At 37.9% G+C, this 20,767-nt stretch overlaps 1 protein-coding gene and 1 long non-coding RNA gene across 2 annotated transcripts; one reads left to right on the top strand and one right to left on the bottom strand.

Moving 5' to 3' along the window:
* Positions 1 to 223: 223 nt before the first annotated feature.
* On the bottom strand, positions 224 to 11,323 carry LOC110674088. The gene is made up of 3 exons (XR_002498635.1): positions 10,953 to 11,323; positions 10,556 to 10,871; positions 224 to 445 (listed from the first exon to the last, which is right to left on the bottom strand). It is a non-coding gene; the product is annotated as an uncharacterized LOC110674088 (long non-coding RNA).
* Positions 11,324 to 15,140: 3,817 nt separating this feature from the next.
* Positions 15,141 to 16,908, top strand: LOC5576349 (phenylalanine--tRNA ligase alpha subunit). Its single transcript, XM_001656034.2, has one exon. The coding sequence runs from the start codon at positions 15,294 to 15,296 to the stop codon at positions 16,782 to 16,784; it is 1,491 nt and encodes a 496-aa protein (XP_001656084.1). The 5' UTR covers positions 15,141 to 15,293; the 3' UTR covers positions 16,785 to 16,908.
* Positions 16,909 to 20,767: the final 3,859 nt, after the last annotated feature.

The raw sequence follows: 20,767 nt of genomic DNA, 5'->3' as shown, positions 1-20,767 counted from the left end.
TGATGGGAAAAAAGATAAAATATGTTTTAAACAAAAAAAAAACATCAATAGGGTTTATTCACAAATTTCATAACGCTAAAAATATCCATTTTCGACACCCACCTACCCCCCAGTGACGCTTTTTATATGAATATTATCCAAATTTTGTATTGGCTGTAACATATTCAGGATACCCACCGACCCCCTTCAGCGTTATGAAATTTATGAATGGGCCCATACGGAATCATTTCAATTATCAATTATTTTTATTGCAGCATTTAGGTATTACATATTTATTGGAGAATTATTCAAATGTAGAGCATAAGGCTGGGAGGCTTCAAATCATGAATCCGAGGAACCGCAGTGAACCCTTCCAGATTAGATACGTGCACTCGAGGATGTGGTTTGGTCCCCTCAGCAACCAGTTCAATGATTCACAGAGCCCGTTCATGTTTTTCGTACCAATCTAAAACCAAAGAAAAGAAAATATTGTATTAGTTTATACATGTTTAGGATTGTAGTATTTTGCATTAACAGATCGACAGGGGCATTCTTAGGTGCAAAGATTTCAACAAATTTGCTTCAGGAAATCCTCCTGCTATAAGTTCACCTGAAAATTTAGAAATTCTAAAAACAGTTTCCTCGTCTGATTTTTTGCAAGGAATATCTCTTCTCGTTATCTAGTTGAAATTCCAACCACGGTTCCTCTGAGGTTTTCAAGTTTATTTTCGCTAAAGAAGCCATTCGAGAATTCCGCGAGGAATTCCTGTACAGATTTCTTTTATCAAAAGATTATTGTAGGTGATTTGCATAATACAGTAACATTTCCCTAACTCGATATTGAAGAGATCATCGAGTTAGGGTGGCTCTGAGATACAGAACACATTTTTTTTTTAATTTTTGAGCAATATAATTTTTATACAGTTCATTTGAAGTTTTATTTTGTTTTATACAGGTAAAGAAAAGTTTGTGTACTCATTTTAAAATCTTCAAGTTAGTTCGTGTTGGTTTAAGTACGTTCATTTCGGGATGTGATGTGCCAACCGTGATATTGTGCAACAATACCCCCACTAAGGATTACTGCTACACGTTGGACTGTCAGCGCGCTCGTGTTTCCTCTTGAACGATTCCGCAACGACGGAACGTTTCAGCTGAATGTTGGATCCGGTGAGTTCGTTTCAATTGGGCCTTCCATGGCCTGTGTTTTATTAAGGGCTATTGGTGATCGGGTTTGTTCCGATCAACTCAGATCGGCAAACTGCACAATCTGCGGTCAATTTCGCTTCTGAGCATTTCAAAAACTATGCGAGAGTTATACTTATGACTACTTCACTACCCTGGTGATCATAATAAAACTTGTTAACTGGAAAATGGGTTTTTGTTAGTCTACCGTGGGAACAGGATACTTTAATAACACTACAGGATACTTTAATAACACTTTATATGATATATTACTATATATTGGGTATTGGGGAGGGGTAGCATAAGGGAGTTAATTGAACTGTTGACTGGATGAAAGTGCGTGGGGTCGCCAGCCTTTTGTCATGAGAAAACAGCCTTAGTGTTGTCTTCCAAAGGTCTTCAAAGATATTAACTAGCCCTGCTACAACAAACCATCAGGTAGATCATTCCATCCCGATATGATTCTGCAGCCATAGGTAATCCTTGCGCTGATGGTGGCTAAATAATCATCAATATAATTTTTATACAGTTTTCATTCCACCCCATTGCCGAAACTGCCCCGACTACCCCTTCAACGAAATCAACGAAATAAGAATTCTCCTTTTCAAATTTCTCCTGTAATTACTTGAGAAGTTCCTTTCTAAACTTGTTCTATCTCTATAGAGATCCTGATGAATTTATCTAAGGAATACCTTATGTAAGAGCTTTTTTTTGGGAGATTCTTCCGAATGTCGTCAAGAGCTCCTTCTTTAAAAATATCTAAGTAATTCTTCCTGGCATTTTCGAATTTCTTCTATTTTTTCTCCAAGAATTGCTTTTGAGTTCTTCCTGCAATTTATTCAAAAACCCTACAATTTATTCAGAAACCCTTCCAGAAATTCCATCAGTAGCTTCTTATCAATTCCTTCATGAGGAAATTTCTTAAATTGGATGGGGTTTCTCACTTTTATATTGCGCATTTCTTTCACCACTGGACTATCGCAGAAGTTTTTACAAGTGCGTAATCACCAATAAAAGTGCGCAATGGTATCAAATCGGAAAGGTGTCTTCGGGGGCTTTTTCTTTGTAAATCAGAGAATAAGTGCTCTGAAGACACCAATGTGATTCGATGCAATCCCGCACTTTTATTCACGCTTTCGCACTTATGAGGCCGCAGTTCGCAGTCCAGTCCGCAGTCTTCTGAAATTCCGGCAAAGTTTGATTTTCACATGAATTTATTTTTTTAATCCCTCATTTTTTCAATTCTTGCACAGGCTACATTCCGATTTTTCCTGGAGGTCTATGTGAAATTGCTTCCAAACTTTATCAAGATATTATTTTTCGAAATTGCACAGATATCTTTGTGGAATTCCTACAAGATCTCCTGTTAAATTTGACCAAAGGTTTTTGAACCAATGATAAATTCCATCTGGAGGTATCTTATGAAATTACTCCATAGGCTACTTTTGATATTTCTTTAGGAATTGCTTATGGAGTAATTATTTGAGTCTTTTTATTCATACTTGAATTCCTCTTTAATAACTTTTAAAAATGCTTGTTAAATTCCCTCTGGGTTTAATACTGCAAAAACTTAGAGTTTCATTTGAGATTCTTCCAAGATTTCCATAAGAAGTTTAATAAATACATTTAAATGTTCCTCGAAATAAATCCGGGATTCCGAAAGGATAGATTTTAAAAGTCCTATTTTTATGAAATTTATGCAAAGGATAAATCATGTATTTTGGACAGGCTCAGGATATGTCTGGAAACGGCGATCAATTTACTGCATAAGAGACTAATATATTATTACTTGATGTTACTTATATGCTTATTGTCTTGATGTACTTAGAATTTCTGGTAATAAAAAAAAATAAAAATTGTAGCGTTTTTAGAGACCTGTTATATATTTCGGAAACTAAATATACATTTTAGACGCCCTTATATATAATTTGAACAGGTTATCTCAATATCCATACAATGGTTTCTTAAAATTACGTTCATATCATAAAGTTTAAAGAGTTTACATGTGCATTATTATTGGATGTGTATATTAATGATAATAATTGCATTTAATGCAAGAAAATATTATCAGATCCACGAAATTCGCCTGCACGTACGCATGCATGCGACATTTCAGTGTGTTTTATCAGATGGCCAAATTATATCTACTGAACAAAAACCATAATCTATTTTGGATATCATCTGATTTATGCCTTAAGGCCCAAACGCAATGGTAGCGGAACGGCAACGGAATGCGGAACCGGTTCGCCAGCGTGAACTACAACAAGCTTGTCGATTCAGTGTTGGTTCAATTTCATCCGTTGTCAGCTCAGTCGAGATGGTGTGATTCATACTGGCGAACCGGTTCCGCATTCCGTTGCCGTTCCGCTATCATTGCGTTTGGGTTTTTATAAGCCCATGTTAAGATTCTACATAGACTTGGCTTTCATATTAGACATATTTCATCACATTACCACTTTTAAACCTTTTATGAATGCCAATTTTAAGCGCTATTATTGCATTTGTTCTTGAGATGTACATTCTCTTGAATTCATAGGTTTCACAGATTCTTTGTTCATACAATTTACGATTTTTATATTTTTGAAGCCATTTTGTAATTGTTATGAAAATTGTCATCATGATTTAGTAGTATAGTGTCTGAATAATGCAAAAGATGATTTTCCGTACATTTATTTCTCACCATCTCACTGTAAAGCCTGATTCGCTGCTGACAAGTAATTTCTTGGCCTATCTTGATGCACGGAAAATTCCTGCAAGGAATCGATCAAGGAAGCGCTTTTTTCTGATCGCAGTACGCAGTTGAAAAGAGATGTCAGTTCAAACGGGAGTCGCTGTAGAAAATTTCTGCAAGGAATCGGCGAGAAATTTCTTTAGCGATTCTTGTTCAGCAGCAAATCAAGCTTAAATGAGCATAACATTACTAGCCAAGCAAACTATTTTCGACCTTTTGTCGTTTCGACCTTTTGTCATTTCGAAGTTTTGTCTTTCGACCTTTTGTCCATAAATCCCAAATTATATACGTATCCAAGTTAAATACCCTGGTTCCTGCAGGAGTTCTTACCCAAGAAAATTCTTTCAGGAGCTTCTCCTGGAATTTTATCTAGTGATCCCTTTTGGATTTTTCCATAATTTATTTGATCTCAGGATTTTTTTAAAAATCCTCGGACTTTTAGAACTTATCCATAGTTATTTTTTTCTACTCGAGATACTTGAGAATTCTTTGAACAGGGTTTTCACACAATACACTAGGGATTTTTTATTTCTTCTACGAATTTTCCCATGTTTAGATCGAAAATTTTGAAAAAAAATATTAGGGTCTTTTTTTTATTTTTCACAAAAATTTTCTATTTATTTTTGAATACTTTATGTAATCGCTTACCATTTTTTTTTGAATTCATAAGATCTTGTATGAATCCTGCGAGAATTTATTCAAGAATTCTGAAAAATTTAGTGATGATTTATTTTTTATTCGGAGGATTTCTACTCATAATCAAATATATTCAAAAATCCCACAGGGCTCGTAGTGACCAAGCGTCTTAAAAACTAAAAATAAAAATAATCCATGCTGAAAAAAGGATCAAAACGAGATCATACAGGGTCCAAATAAACAAAAAAAAAAAGAAGATATAAAAGTTCTTATCGATATTTCTCAGATAATCCGACCAGACATTCCCTAAAGATATTTTCAACAGTTTTTTTATGAATTCCTTTTGACATTACGACATTATTATAGTATGTTTTTGCATGATTTTCTCAGAAACTTAACATAATTTAACTCATGTATTTGCTCTAAGCTAGATACTTAGAAGATTTCTTCAGGAGTTCATTTAGGGCCGATTTCTTCACCTTGGCTTAAGCCGTAAACCACACTTACCCATATAGTTAAACTAGGTTTAGGGCCTAAGCGGTGGTGAAGAAACCGGCCCTTAGTGTTTTTACAGAGCAATTCCTTTAAGGTACCTGTAAGAATTAAGATAAATTTTCAGCCTAGTGATGATGTCCCAGCGGGGATTCGCTCATTGGAACACGACTGCCTTCCAAGTAGCGAATCCGACCCGTTAGGAAGACTGACAGCTGGTGAAAACGTTCCAAACTAACGCATCAGGAGAGCAAATCGTCATGAAACGCACATATACTAGGTAACTGGATCTAGGTAACTGATAACTGGTTCGGTAAGGTAACTAAGATAAAGTAACTGGGTTCGATTCCCGGTCGGTCCAGAATATTTTCCTAATGGTATTTTTTGGACTTTCCAGAGTATAGAATATCTCCGTACCTTGGCAGCTTTGGAAAAGAAAGCTCTTAGTTAAAACTGTGGAAGTACTCTTAACACACTTAAAACAGCTGATAAAAAGCTATGTACCAATAGGGATGTAATACCAAGAAGAAGAACCTTTATGAATTAAAATTATTGAGGATAATTCCAGAAATCTTACACTGGAATTTCTTCAGGAAGTCCTCCATAAACTATTGAGAAAATTTCTAGAGAAAGTTCCAAGTCCTTCAGTAGTTTATCCTTCAATTTCCTTAGGATTTGTTCCATGATATTTTTTGGAATAATTTATCTCCAAATATCTCTCCAGAGTTTCTTCCACGACCATTAGAATTTCCTGCAAAAATTTCGTTATGGGTTTCTTTAAGATTTTAACCAAGAATTTCTCTAAGAATATCTTCAAGACTTACTCCAGAAATTCCTTTGAAGATTTCTTCAAACAATTCTTCCAGGGATGTCTCTAGTGAGTTTTCGAGGATTTTATATAGAAATCACTGAAGAGATTTCTATATAAAATCCAGGAGATATTTTCTTAGATAATTTCTGTTGTAACTTCTGTAGAAATTCCCAATAAACTTCTGCAAACACCTTCTCAAGAAGTCCTGGATTCTTGAGGAAATCTTTGAGAATTCTATAGTTAAATTGCTAAGGTTATTTTTGAAAATTGTCAATCGAATATCAGATCTGGATTTAATATATCCAGCTGAATTGGCTTGTTTAGGGGTATCCAGTTTTTTACGTATTCTGATTCTACGTTGAAGCCCAATTTCAGCTGAAATCGCTCAAGAAATTTCTTGATAATCCCTTGCAGGAATTGTCTACAGCAACTTCTGTTTGACTTTTCAACTGCGTACCGCGATCAGTGCAATCTTAGGCGATTCCTTGACTGAATTTCCCACGTATTAATACAGTAACTCATGGAAGAGTTCCTAAAAAGCGGTAAAAGTAAATAAAAAAATATACCTACGAAGGAACTTCTTGAGGAATTATTTTATAATTAGGAATAGAGTGTTGGTACTTTTCAGCAAAAATTGCTGGAAAATTTCACAGAAATTTCAGTAAGAATATCTGGAAAAATAACTAGAGGATGATTACTAGGAAAATGTTTACAAATAATTGTAAAAGGTTGTATGGTAGCGTTGGAATGTTGTAGAATTTCATGGAGCAGAGCATACAGTATCACGGATGGTCAATTGGCAAAGTAAGCTTTCAGTTAATAACTGTAGGAGTGCTCTTAAGAAGACTAATCTGAGGAGCAGGCTCTGTCTCTTTTGTTATGTAACTTCAGAAAGAAGAAGCCTTTTTTTATTTTCAACAATATTTCAAGAATAATATCAGTGATAACATAGTCTTGATATCCATTAAACATTTCCAGAATTACTTAGCCTTAGCTTTATCAGAATTTGAGAAATTTCAAAATATGCTTAATGGATTTTTTTTAAATAAAATTTTCAGCGTTCTCAAATAGTTCAAACACAAAACAAAAGAAATATAACTCTTTTTTTATTTTTTTCAAAACTCTAGCCTTTGGTCGAATACCGGATAGTTGAAATGACATTCGGCCAAATAAATAATAACTTAATATTTATTCGGCAAAACAAAATCTTTATATTTGGCCGAATAACACCCTGATGCTGGTCCAATTTTTTAAAAACTACTTTTTTATAATCTTTGATTAAAACAAAAAGCGAGGTGTTTTGACCAGGGAAAGATTCATCGGTAAAGAATCGAACTCAGTATGAATGGGAATAAATGAGTCTTCTCGAGCTTTTGAAACAGTTTGCAGAATTTACGAAAATCGTAAGTTCTGAGGATTTCTGTGTTTCTGAAGTTTCTGACTTCTGAACGTGCTTCATAGAAATATGAGCAAACAGACCGCAGACCACTGCCTCGCATAATTATAAAGATAATATAATTATTATCCGCTGACCGAATAATCGGCAAAATCAAAATAATCGAGATATTCCGATTATTCGGTACATCTCTAGTACTAATGAGTTACAAAGAATATCGAATGTTGAAACATTGGAACAAATGTCACATAAAATAATTAATAATTTAAGACAAAAATCGTTGCAATCTTCTATTGCCACGATTAATGTGTTATATATTTAGATCAAGTTAGGTTAAGTAAATTGATTTGTTTTTCTCTCTTATGAGCAGGTGAAGTTAACACTTCTGTAAAAATTCTGAGCTGCTACGGCAAATGAAGTATAATGTTGTTAACCACATGTTAACAAAAGCTTAATTTTGTTTTACCAAATTAAGATGATAGTGCTGTCCAACACAGAACATCTAGATATAAGAAATGAATGTAATATAATTAGAAGGATTTGTTCAATGCTTGTATCTTGTATCTTTTGGATGTCAAATATTAATTATTACAAAACTAGCAAAACTATATTGAATAAAATTATTAATATTTTTTTATATGGTATTCAGTTGGAGCTGCCTGACAGCTTATCTTGTCAAGGCTGAACCCTCGGTCTGATTTTTGCCAAGTTTCCCCTCTACCAGGACCAATACTCAGTCGGACTAGGCTGGTGCCCACATGAACACTGTTTTTTATTAGTATTGTGAAGTGGTAGTTTTTGAAAAATACCCATATTCCCTTGCTTCTGAGAAAAGTAAGCATTGTGAAAATCAGCAGCTCCATCAGAATTTGTTTGAAATAGTAGTGCAGTAGTGTCATTACTAATACTGTCTACTCGAAATGATTTTGAATAATTTGGCATTTAAGTGCTATTCTGATTACTCCTGTCTTTTACGTAAGATTAGTCCTAAATGTCAATTGTCGTCAAGTCTTAACAAAAATAGGCTGTTTAGTAGTAGTTCAAGTTAATTTCATATTTTGTTGTTAAAAGTATTTATTGGTCATTACGTTCATATATCCTTAAAGAAAAAAGTCACTTTCTTTGTATGTTCAACAATTTCTCGAAACTAGCAAGTGTACCCTAATGATCGATCTCAGCGTCTTACTTTCCATAGTCATTTTTATAGTGAATATTTAAGATTATAGTTGCCTTAGGCTTCTATTACAGTCTCCTATAAGATTCACTTTTCGGTGGCAAATGCAATGCTTCACAACGCCTACTTTCTACTTGTAAATTTTGCGAAAATGAAGCTGGAATTAGATTATTTATACCGTTGTTACAATAGAGGCATTTCTTATTATGGCAATGTAAAAACCATATTAAAATAAGATTGTCGCCACTCATTTGAACTCAGTGAATCTACTAGTAATTTTCCTCAAAGTAATATTCCCTACGTCGTACATGATGACGATGTTTCTCGCTAGCTAATAGTAATAGTGGCTACGGATCATCCTGGTTAGCAAAAGGCAAACTGATCGACACCAATAGTATTAATGTCTAGCCATTCCCTTGCTCAACACATGGCAAAAAAGAAAATCTTAAAATTAATCGAATGGCCCACTACAGGAAAAGATTGCTAGATTTTACTGCCCATAAACACATGTCAGTCTCAAGTTTGCTTGGATTCCTATTCACATGGGACAACTATGCGTTTATGGGCAGTTTACAAATTATAAATTTTGAAATTCTGAAATCACAACAAGCAGGCCACACTACTCCAATATGCAAAATTCCTCCATGGGCCGCACAAAACCTGATTGAGGGCCGCAGTTTTGTGTCCACTGTTTTGAACTCTTATCTGAAGTATGCAGTTCAACAGAAAAGTAATCGCCTATCTCGATGCGTAGGAAATTTCTTGCAAGAAATGATCAAGAAAAGCATTTTTCTTTGATCGCAGTACGCAGTTGAAAAGAAATGTCATTTCGAATGGAGCTCACCTTAGAAAATTTCTTGACCAAATAGAAAAATCGTTCATATTATATTGTTGAAATTGTATGTCTGATTTGCTGTAAAAATTTCATTCAAATGGGTCAATAAATAACTGAGATCTGGCCTTCCATAGTTGACCATTTTTTATGGAAAATCAAACAAGTTTCAAATGTTTTGTCCAATACTGTGTAGGGCCGGATCCTATTCTTGGCAATTTTGATTCACTTCGGCAGTGGGGTTTTTTGAAAGCTACTCAGCTCATATTTGGTCACATAGGCGTCGTATTGAAGTGCTTCTAATTGCAAAGTTTCAGAAAATTCGGCCGAGAAAAAACCCCCGTGCCAAAGTGAATCATGGAAGTGCCCAAGTAACTCTGCACCCTACTTGGTAGAATTTTCGGAAATATGTCTTTTCCTTTACCTGATTGAAAGTTTTGTAACTAATAGGCTGAATGAATGAATAAAATTACAAACTTCTTAGATGAGTTTCAAAAGAACACCTGAAGAACTTAGGAGAAGTATTCCTTAAAACACCTTGAAAAGTATTCCTCAGTAGTAGTAGACATTACAGTGGAGTTACATGATATGTTCTAGCTATTTTGATAGGGACAGTTCTGAAGAACTGATTGTGTATTTTTACATGGACCCATCTGCACGCAGACTCCTGAGAAGATAACTCAGGGAATGTGAGGAAGCCGCACAACCAACTTTGTACTCACCCAAACCCTTCCATGTATTGTAGATGTGTACAGAATACACAAACCCTAAGGAGCCTTAGCATCAGAAACTTTTCTCCTTGGAACCTCCTTGCGGTACTTATTCGGGGAGGTGCCAGCATAGACTGTGCCAGAGTGATGGTGCCAGTGCATATATCACTTTAACACATCCTAGCCGGGGCCTTCCTTAGCCGAGTGGTTAGAGTCCACGGCTACAAAGCAATGCCATGCTGAAGGTGTCTGGGTTCGAATCCCGGTCGGTCCAGGATCTTTTCGTAATGGAAATTTCGTTGACTTCCCTTGGCATAGAGTATCATCGTACCTGCCAGCCCAGCCACACGATATACGAATGCGAAAATAGCAACTTTGGCAAAAAAAGCTCTCAATTAATAACTGCCGAACTACTCATAAGAGCACTAAGCAGAGAACCAGGCTCAGTCCCAGTGAGGACGTAATGTCAAGAAAAAGAACATTCTTGCCGTTTTAAATATTGTTACAGAGGACTAGCCTCGGCAGGGCTAATCCTCTGGCATAGGCGATGCCATTCCAGCATAATTTGAGTGATTGTACTTACTAGATTACCATTGATTTTCACCTACTTACCTGTATCGTTATCGTTGGTTGGCTGTATTAGGGATTCACCGGATCGGGCATTCATGGATGTAATTGGTTACTTTCTCCAGCTCATCCAGGTACACAACAAAAATCCGTAGGCTTCTCTGCCATTGTACTTCCATCCTCCTGCCATGGGGAATCATCCCCACTTCCCCCAATACCTACGTTCGGACTTGTATTCCAAGTCTGTTCCTTCCATCCTGGATATGAGTGGCACCGGAACCTTCTGCTTCCGAACGAGGAAGGTGATGGATCCGAAGAAAGTGTCCGAATTTACAGCTACTGCGACCGAGATGAGCCGTACCTGTTGAAATTAAACCGAAATATTATTTATTATCTTACGTGTAAAACTCGTTCTAAGGAGATTTTTTTCAATAAAACTCACCAAAAGCCGCAACGAAACTCAAAACAACACGAACTGCAACGATTGCCACATCGACCGCCATGATGCGCAAAACAAACTATGGCAGTGTTGCGAGACTTACTATCGCATCAATGAGAGATGCAAAATAACATTCGAATCTGTGTAATATGACAACGTTCGTCGGAATGACTTGGTTGCAGCGGTTTGTGTGTAATATTTCTATATTTTAGATGTGAATATTACGCAAGAACCATGTAATGAGAAATGATAATCTTGTTTCCGTGTAATTTCAGGGCGATGTAATATAACATCAAAAATGTGCTATTATGCATCTGATTTTTGCTGTTACATCGGATTTTCATTACATCGGATGAATTACATCGATGCAAATTACATTATTTTTTGCTGTGTATCTTAGCAATTTTTCCCGCTCAAATGACGGCTATATCATATTTAAACTTTAAAGCGAAGTATGCACTTCAACAGAAAAGTAATCGCCTATCTCGATGCGTGGGGAATTTCTTGCAAGAAATGCTCAAGAAAAGCATTTTTCTTTTATCGCAGTACGCAGTTGAAAAGAAATGTCAATTCAAATGGAGCTCACTGTAGGAAATTTCTTGAGCATTTCTTGGGCAGAAATTTTTACTTCTCTTGAGCGGAACAGCATACTTAGCTTAATTTAAAAATTGGGGCCATAAATGAACCTTGACACTTTTGATCATGTTTGATGGTCGCTCAATCAACAAAAACACCACAGGGCTTTTAGTTTTAACACTGGGGTTGTTCCTATCTGACATTTCGGAAAGGACACGGAAAGCAAAATACACCCAAAATTTAAATTTAAGCCAAGGAGAGTGACAAAAACTAAAAAAATGTTTTTTAGACTCAAACAAAAGAAAAACATTGAAAAATTTAGTAAACATGTGTTTTCGGCCTAAACTTAAGCTTTTGGCACTAAAATTGGTACAGGCCTTTAGGACCCTATTGGGTTCATAAATGAACCTTGACACTTTTAATCATGTTTGACGTTCGCTTAGTCGACAGAAACACCACAGGGGCTTAAATTTTAACACTGGGGTTGTTCCTATCTGACATTTCGCAAGGGGCACGGAAAACAAAATACACCCAAAACTATGAGTTTAAAACCGAGGGGTGTGACAAAATCTAAAAAAACATGACAAAAATTTGACTTGAAAACAAACGAAAAACATTACAAAGTTGAGTACCGTGCACCACCGCTAATTTGAACGGTACCTCATGCAAACCATCGGGATGCATTTTTAATTTGAACATCTAGTCACCCTAGAATCGTGTTTCTGGTAACCTCTTTCATTGTTTTGTTTGATTTTGGGTTCCGTTCCACTGCGTTCCATTTCACTTAACTCCGTCCCATGAGCTAAATGGCGTTTGAACCATTTTTAATCTGAACGATGTGCAAATTAGCGGGGTACAAATTAAAAAGTGTTCAGATTAAATGTGGTCAAACCATCGGGGGTACCCGGTATGCGGAATTATTCCCTGATTTCAGTTGGCTCAATAATCAATTTTACGAAACGACAACATTGATGGTATTGCTGCTACTTTTACATGATACGCAACTGCCTCCTGTCAAATTTTCATTCATGAAATGAGCGATCAGCTAATCCAAAACTACTCTGAAAATGGATTATTAAGCTAGGTATGCTGTTCCGCTCAAGAAAAGTAAACATTTCTGCTCAAGAAATGGTCAAGAAATTTTCTACAGTGTGCTCCATTTGATTTGACATTTCTTTTGAACTGCGTACTGCGATCAAAGAAAAATGCTTTTCTTAAGCATTTCTTGCAAGAAATTTCCCACGCATCGAGATAGGCGATTACTTTTCTGTTGAAGTGCATACTTCCCATTATGCGTGGAATGCACCTGAAACGTAAAGTGCTCAAGTTTTTTTTTCCTTTTTACCAGAGTAATGTTTGATCCAGCATGAGCCAATTGTCACTTTTACTTGCGGAATATTTAAGCGACACATTATTCCGTACAGAAAAGTGACAGCTCCATTTAATTTGTACGGCAGGCGTTACCGACGTTAGGAAATCAGCTCTACTCAGAATCATTTCTTGACCGTTTCTTGTCCTATTCATTCACACTCAAACAGAGTGTGAGAGTTCGGTAAACAAAATCACCGAATTTGATCTGTAATTCACTAAATTACAAACTTTTCGGTAATCCAGTAGTTTTTGACAGCAAAACTACCGAATTTCGGTAAATTGACGTGAATCTGTCATACTTTTTACTGAAGCGTCTGTGATTCGCCAGCATTACCGACAACGGTGAAACATTCAACCGATGTTTCGGTAATTAATCTGCTAATTTACCGGAATCGGTAAATCTGCAAATTGGCAGCACCATGTCATGTGTGTTTGTTTTTTTTTCTTGTGGGTCTTTGGAAGCAGCTGCAAACATTTTGTGTAAAAACTATTAGGATGAAGGTAAGCATAATAGTTTTTTAATGTTCTATACAATAATAAACAAAATTATTTGCAGTACGCTACTAGGAACCACCACGTAGAAGCCGTTTTGTCCGTCCCGCATTAGTTGCAACGTAGCCAGCTTTCACCAGCAACAACGACAGCCTCATTCTCAGTATTGCTTGGTTCTGGATCTATCCGTGTCGTAAAGCAGTTTAAACCCGAATGAATATCGTACAATCATGAAGATTGAATAAAAATATGAGATTATTGTGATATTTTGTCTTTTTGTATTGTGATGATGAGAAGCAGGAGGAAAAACAACCGGGGGTCATGGATTACATTTTTTCGGTAAAAACTACCGAACGTTCGGTAGTTTTGACAGCCGCGCTCGAAAATTCAAATCACCGACCGTTCAGCTGTTGAGATTTCGGTATGCATTAATCTTTTAAAATGGCAAAATTGGAATATTGAAGCGCAATAAAATTGTGTTGTAATTAGCAAAATGTGCTTTTTCGATCAATCTACGAAAACCTCTATTTTTGTCATCGCTTAACAACCCAATTCCTTCATGGTCATTCATGGCTGTACCAAAATCAGGGTAGAAAAAGGGGTAGATTGTCTGGTGAAATCACGGAACTGAATGCTCAAAGTTCGTAAATGCGAGCTTGTTAAAAAAATTTGGAGAACACGAATTCGTGATCACTCCAGTTAAGGCCCAAACGCAATGATAGCGGAACGGCAACGGAATGCGGAACCGGTTCGCCAGCATGAATCACATCATCTCGACTGAGCTATCAACGAATGAAAGTGAACCAATACTGAGTCTACTTGCATGCTATAGTTCATCCTGGTGAACCGGTTCCGCTTTCCGTTGCCGTTCCGCTTTCATTGCGTTTGGGCCTTTATCCTTGTGTTTGACATGGATACAAATAATGCTCATTTAAATCGAAAATAACACCGTTTATTATTAGAATGAAAAATACTCATGTTTGTTTCTAATAGAAGCAGCTGAAAACAAACCAAAGTAGGATATTCATTTCTAATGTCAAACAAGATTGTTTGAAATGAAACATATATGTTTGTTTTAAACCAATTATTGTTTGTGGCCAGAACAAACTAAGAATATGTTTGAATTTTTCTCACATACTTGTGTTTTACGTTGTTTTTGCATAATAGATTTAAAGGCATGGTTTAAAGTGTTAATTGAGTCTATATCGTAAGTCTGTGAAGTTTCTGAAGTAACAGGTGTCAAATTTTTAAAGCATGCATTAAAAAACAGATAAAACACATATATGTTCTGTACTTCTTGTCTCGTTTTATGATCTACATGAACTTTTCCGAGGCTCCTACGATGATTTGCTCCACTGCTGCATTGACGAGTTAAGGCCCAAACGCAATGGTAGCGGAACGGCAACGGAATGCGGAACCGGTTCGCCAGCGTGAACTACAACAAGCTGGTCGATTCAGTGTTGGTTCAATTTCATCCGTTGTCAGCTCAGTCCAGATGGTGTGATTCATACTGGCGAACCGGTTCCGCATTCCGTTGCCGTTCCGCTATCATTGCGTTTGGGCCTTTAGTTCGTTCACCAAGAAAATTTAAAAATTTAAACCCGTGAGTTAATTGGTGCATTATATTTCAATATTCGACGACATGTTTTCGGTGAATTCGAAACGAATTCCCATTTCTGTTTTCAAACTGCATTACCACAGTTGACCAAATCATGAAGCCAACTTTTTTACTGTGTCATTCTCACACGTTGCATGCAGTGGTGACAGAAAGCATCACACTCTGGTTGCGGTCGCGCGGTCGGTCGGTCTTTTTGCGGTTCGCAATTTTTATCACAACACGTCCGGGAAAACGGAAAATCCTGACCGCTTTACGGTGCAATTTCCCACTCAGTGCCGCGGACAAACATGCAGGAACTTACGGAACGCATCCTCCAGTACATCGACCAGCACGGCGATGTGGACACGCTGGATTTGGTGCCGGTATTGGGAGAGGACCACCAGAAGATTGTCGGCGGTGTGAAGAGTATCGAATCGACTGCAGCCGACATGATCAAGACTACACAGGCCACCCGGAAAACCTGGGAACTGACCGAAGAGGGCAAGCAAATATTGGCCAATGGAAGTCACGAAGCTGTGCTGTTTAACGCCGTTCCGGAAGCGGGAATCCCACAGGCAGAACTGATGAAAACTTCGCCTAACGCCAAGGTGGGATTTAGCAAGGCCATGTCCAACGGTTGGATTTTGATGGACAAGTCAGGAGGAGCGCCACTGATCAAAAAGAAGGTGGACAAAATTGAAGATGTTGTTAAGGGGCATGTCAAAGCTGTTGCGGAAGGTAGGGATAAGGATATTCCGGATAACATCAAGAATGAGTACAAGAAGCGGAAAATTTTAACCGAGACTGTCACCAAGAGCTTTGTGCTTTCGAAAGGCCCGGAATTCTCGACTAGTTTGAAGAAGCTGGAAACCGATTTAACGGTGGAGATGTTGGCCAGCGGTATCTGGAAGGATCTCAAGTTCAAGCCGTACAATTTCGATGCCCTGGGCGTGCCTCCGGAGCGTGGACAACTGCATCCCCTGATGAAGGTTCGTTCCGAATTCCGATCGATTTTCCTGGAGATGGGATTCTCCGAAATGCCAACGAACAACTTTGTAGAGTCAAGCTTCTGGAACTTTGATGCCTTGTATGTGCCTCAGCAACATCCGGCTCGCGATCAGCAGGATACTTTCTTCGTTTCGCATCCCAAATTGAGCAATAAGTTCCCGATGCAGCTCCTGGATGAAGTTAAAGATTCGCACGAAATCGGAACGGATGGTTCCATTGGATATCGGTACAACTGGAAACTTGAGGAGGCCCAGAAAAACGTTCTCCGAACGCATACGACCGGAGTCAGTGCTCGCATGCTGTACAAAGTGGCCCGTCAAGAGGGTGGCTTCAAACCAGTCAAGTACTTCAGCATCGATAAAGTGTTCCGAAACGAAACTTTGGATGCAACGCATTTGGCAGAGTTCCACCAGGTGGAAGGTGTAGTTGCCGATTACGGACTGACGCTGGGCGATCTTATCGGAACGTTCAATGCTTTCTTCAACAAGCTTGGCATCACGGAGCTGGAGTACAAGCCGACGTTCAATCCGTACACCGAACCGTCTATGGAGATTTTCTGCTTCCATCCGGGTCTGCAGCGGTGGATCGAGGTGGGCAATTCCGGTGTCTTCCGGCCGGAAATGTTGCGTCCGCTGGGCGTCCCGGAGGGCGTCAACGTAATCGCCTGGGGTCTATCGCTGGAGCGGCCAACGATGATCAAGTATGGCATCAACAACATTCGGGATTTGATTGGACCCAAGGTCGACCTGAAGATGGTGCAGGACGGACCGATCTGCCGGATGAACCGCTGAAAGGTGAGATGTTTTTCATTTTGCTCTATCCGTAATCTATTACCGTTTGAAACGTTAATAATATCATATTCTGATAAAATGAACGAAATTATTGCATCATTCTATCGACACTAGAGTCAAAAAATGGTTTTACTTTACATTCATGAATGATGACAGCCCTGAAAACGTAAGTATAAGGTGCAGAGCTACTTGGACACCTCCATGATTCACTTTAGCATGGGGTTTTTTTCTTGGCCGAATTGTTTGAAACATTGCAATAAGAAGCATTTCAATGCGTCGCATTTTGAGGCCAAATATGAGCTCAGTAGCTTTCAGAAGACTTCACTGCCAAAGTGAATTAAAAGTGCCAAAATTGGGAGCCGGGTTGTGCTCTTGAAGATTTAAAGTATGGCTTCGATTTATCTTCATCTTAGCATGGATAGGTAGGGTAAGTGTACCAGTTATGGACATAGTGGTTCCCTATTTCACCATACGTGGTTACTTTAATGTTTTCAAATTTTGAAAAAAATTGTGTGTTGTAATAGTTTTTTTTTTTTGTATGGTATTCAGTTGGAGCTGCCTGACAGCTTAACTTGTCAAGGCTGAACCCTCGGTCTGGCTTTTGCCAAGTTTCCCCTCTACCAGGATCAATACTCAGACGGACTAGGCAATGGCGCCCACATGAACACTGTTTTTTTATTAATATTGTGACGTGGTAGTTTTTGAAAAGTACCCATATTCCCTTGCTTCTGAGAAAAGGAAGCATTGTGAAAATCAGCAGCTCCATCAGAATTTGTTTGAAATAGTAGTGTAGTAGTGTCATTACAATACTGTCTAGACGAAATGGTTTTGAATAATTTGTCATTCAAGTGCTATTCTGATTACTCCTGTCTTTTACGTAAGATTAGAGTCTTAAATGTCAATTGTCGTCAAGTCTTAACAAAATTAGGCTGTTTAGTAGTAGTTCTAGTTAATTTCATTTTTTGTTGTTAAAAGTATTTATTGTTCATTACGTTCATATATCCTTAAAGAAAAAAGTCGCTTTCCTTGTCTGTTCAACAATTTTTCGAAACTAGCAAGTGTACCCTAATGATCGATCTCAGCGCCTTACTTTCCATAGTCATTTTTATAGTGAATATTGAAGAGTAAAGTTACCTTAAGCTTCTATTACAGTCTCCTACAAGATTCACTTTTCGGTGGCAAATGCAATGCTTCACAACGCCTACTTTCTACTTGTAAATTTTGCGAAAATGAAGCTTGAGTTAGATTATTTATACCGCTGTTACAAAAGAGGTATTTCTTATTATGGCAATGTAAAAACCATATCAAAATAAGATTGTCGCCACTTATTTCTACTCAGTGAATCTACTAGTCATTTTCCTTAGAGTTCCTAAGTATTCCCTACGTCGTATATGATAACGATGTATCTAGCTAGCTAATAGTAAGAGTGGCTACGGATCATTCTGGTTAGCAAAAGGCAAACTGAACGTCACCAATAGTATTAATGCCCACTTCGAATAGATTAATTATTTGAAATGGGCATCAATTCTATTTATGACGCAGAATGTCCGTTGGATCACATCCGAGATATTATTGCGTCTATGCCATATGAATTATGACGCGGCTTTAAGCAAAAAATGCCAAAATGTGATACCACCACTACAGGTTACGCCTTTGGTTTCCATCATATGGGCTAATGGATTATGCCCTCCCATCGCGGCAAGGTCGAGGGGCAGGGAAAAATTGTGTGTTGTAATAGTTAGATTTAAAATATAACATGATGTTGAAGCATTTAAAAAGATTTAAAATATCCCTGGCCACGATCACAGGGTTTGACGGTGCCAAAGTAGAAGGTGCACCATAATAATACCCATCTGTGAAACATATCACCTTCCCAATACTTTGGCACACCTCCAACGGTTCATGATTTATCATGAAACGGCTGCATTCAGGCGGAGGATCTGTTAATATGTTTCGGCATATTATCAGGTCCTCTTCGAACGGAGGGACCGCCAGGGCTCATTAGTTACTTATAAACCAGTGCTGGTTGTTTGATGTTTCAATTCGTTTACACGAGCTGTAGCATCCTTTGCACTAATCAGCAATGGTGGTTAAGTTTCGAAGCCAACGTGTGATCAATCGTTTTATAATGCAACATAAGAATGGGTGTTTGGTGGAACTGTGCGTTACACTCGTCGTTATTAAATTTAGTGATTGTGAAGGTGCTAATAGTGATTTTATAATAAAATCTATAGTGATGAAAATTTGAAAATTAAGGTGGAAGTGATTCTGATAGTTTTGTTAAAAATATAATAATAATGATGTGAACTCTACTAATTTAATAATGGCCATAATACATTGTGCAATCATTTTTCTGAATATAAACTTAATTGCCTAGTTCTTTAAACGTGCATGAAAAAAGTGTTAATACATAATGACAGCGAGTGCAGAAGAATGGATCGAAGTGATTTTTTTTTAATGTAACTTTCTTGATCATAGTGCTAAATCATAGTTTGAATAGTAATGACTCTACAGCAACAAAAATAATGATACATTTAAATTGAATATCTTTTAATTACTTAGTAATGCTAACAGATTTATATGAAAATGGTGTGATGTGAAAAGTGATATAATAGAAAGTATATCTGAAGTGTATTGCGAAAGTTGATGAGTGATAATCGGTGATAAACGTGATAGTGTCGAAAATAAAAGTGACGATAGTGAGTGATGAAATGAAATGGGGAATGAGGACCTTTTAATAAAACTATTTCGTTCTTCACTTTAACCACTCTAGTAGCATTTCAGGCCTTATCATAGTTTGATAGTAGTCTGAACTACTAGACTGCAAAACTACGGCAAGGGCTGATTGCTGATAGCGTACACAGTGACCATTTGAGTAACATTGCTTAGGAACGTCTGTGTGATGAACGCAATAGAGGCTTATAAAAGCAAATGCTGGGAAGGAGCTTAGGGCAGATTAAGAGTGCCAGTACTACCCCTATCGCTACCGACAAAAAAAAAAAAACATGATGTTGAAGCATTCAAAAAGATTTAAAATATGAAAGTTATCAAAATTTCACATATGGCCAAATAGGGAACCACTATGGCCATAACTGGTACACTTTCCCTAGTTCATACTCTTTTTTACATAATTGGGTTTATTCTACGACTGGCGTGAGGTGACAATTGTCAGTGTCGTATAGTGAGAGCGAGGTGACAATTATAGACTCGAATGAAGTAACTCGCCGTGCAAATCAAATGGAGAGTCACTTCACTCGGGTCGAGAATTGTCACCTCGCTGTTACGACACCGACAATTGTCACCTCACGCCACTCGTAGAATAAACCCAAGTACCTACCTTGATATCTTGAAGGCTACAGCGTAGCATCACGTCATTGCCGGGCGTATTGTAGAGCTCCATCTTCGTCGGTCTTGGGTGAAACTTCTCCAGTTGCCCCGAACGTTTAGGGTCGCCAGGCGCTCTTCCACTGCGTACAGGCAGCGTATTCGTGGTCTACCCCGAAGCCGCCGACATCTACCTGATGGTTCCCTGCTGAATATTATTTTCGCAATTCTTTCTTCCGACATTCGCACTAAGTGACCAGCCCACTGAAGTCTGCCGTATTTTACACGCTTGATAATATTAACATCTTTGTACACTTGATATAACTCGTGATTCATGCGTCTGCGCCACACACCATTTTCGAGTTTCCCACCGAGTATTGTCCGCAGCACTTTACGCTCGAAAATACCGAGAGCTTTCCGGTCTGACTCTTTCAACGTCCACGCTTCGTGCCCGTAGAGAGCCACCGGAAGAATCATTGTTTTATACAGGCCAAATTTTGTTTCCGTTGGCAAGCTGCGGGACCTAAGCTGGTTACGTAGTCCGTAAAAGGCCCTATTCGCAGTCGCAACACGTCTTTTCACTTCGCGGGAAACGTCGTTGTCACATGTCACAAGTGTTCAAAGGTAAACAAATTCTTCAACAACTTCAAACACATCCC

The sequence above is a fragment of the Aedes aegypti genome, chromosome 1 (assembly GCF_002204515.2).
Source record: "Aedes aegypti strain LVP_AGWG chromosome 1, AaegL5.0 Primary Assembly, whole genome shotgun sequence".
NCBI lineage: Eukaryota > Metazoa > Arthropoda > Insecta > Diptera > Culicidae > Aedes > Aedes aegypti.
Note: the sequence above shows the minus strand (reverse complement) of the source record. Positions and strands in the feature narration are given on the sequence as shown.

What these genes read in the sequence shown, in the direction of transcription:
- LOC5576349 (XM_001656034.2), top strand. Translation starts at nt 15,294, where the DNA reads ATGCAGGAACTTACGGAACGCATCCTCCAGTACATCGACCAGCACGGC.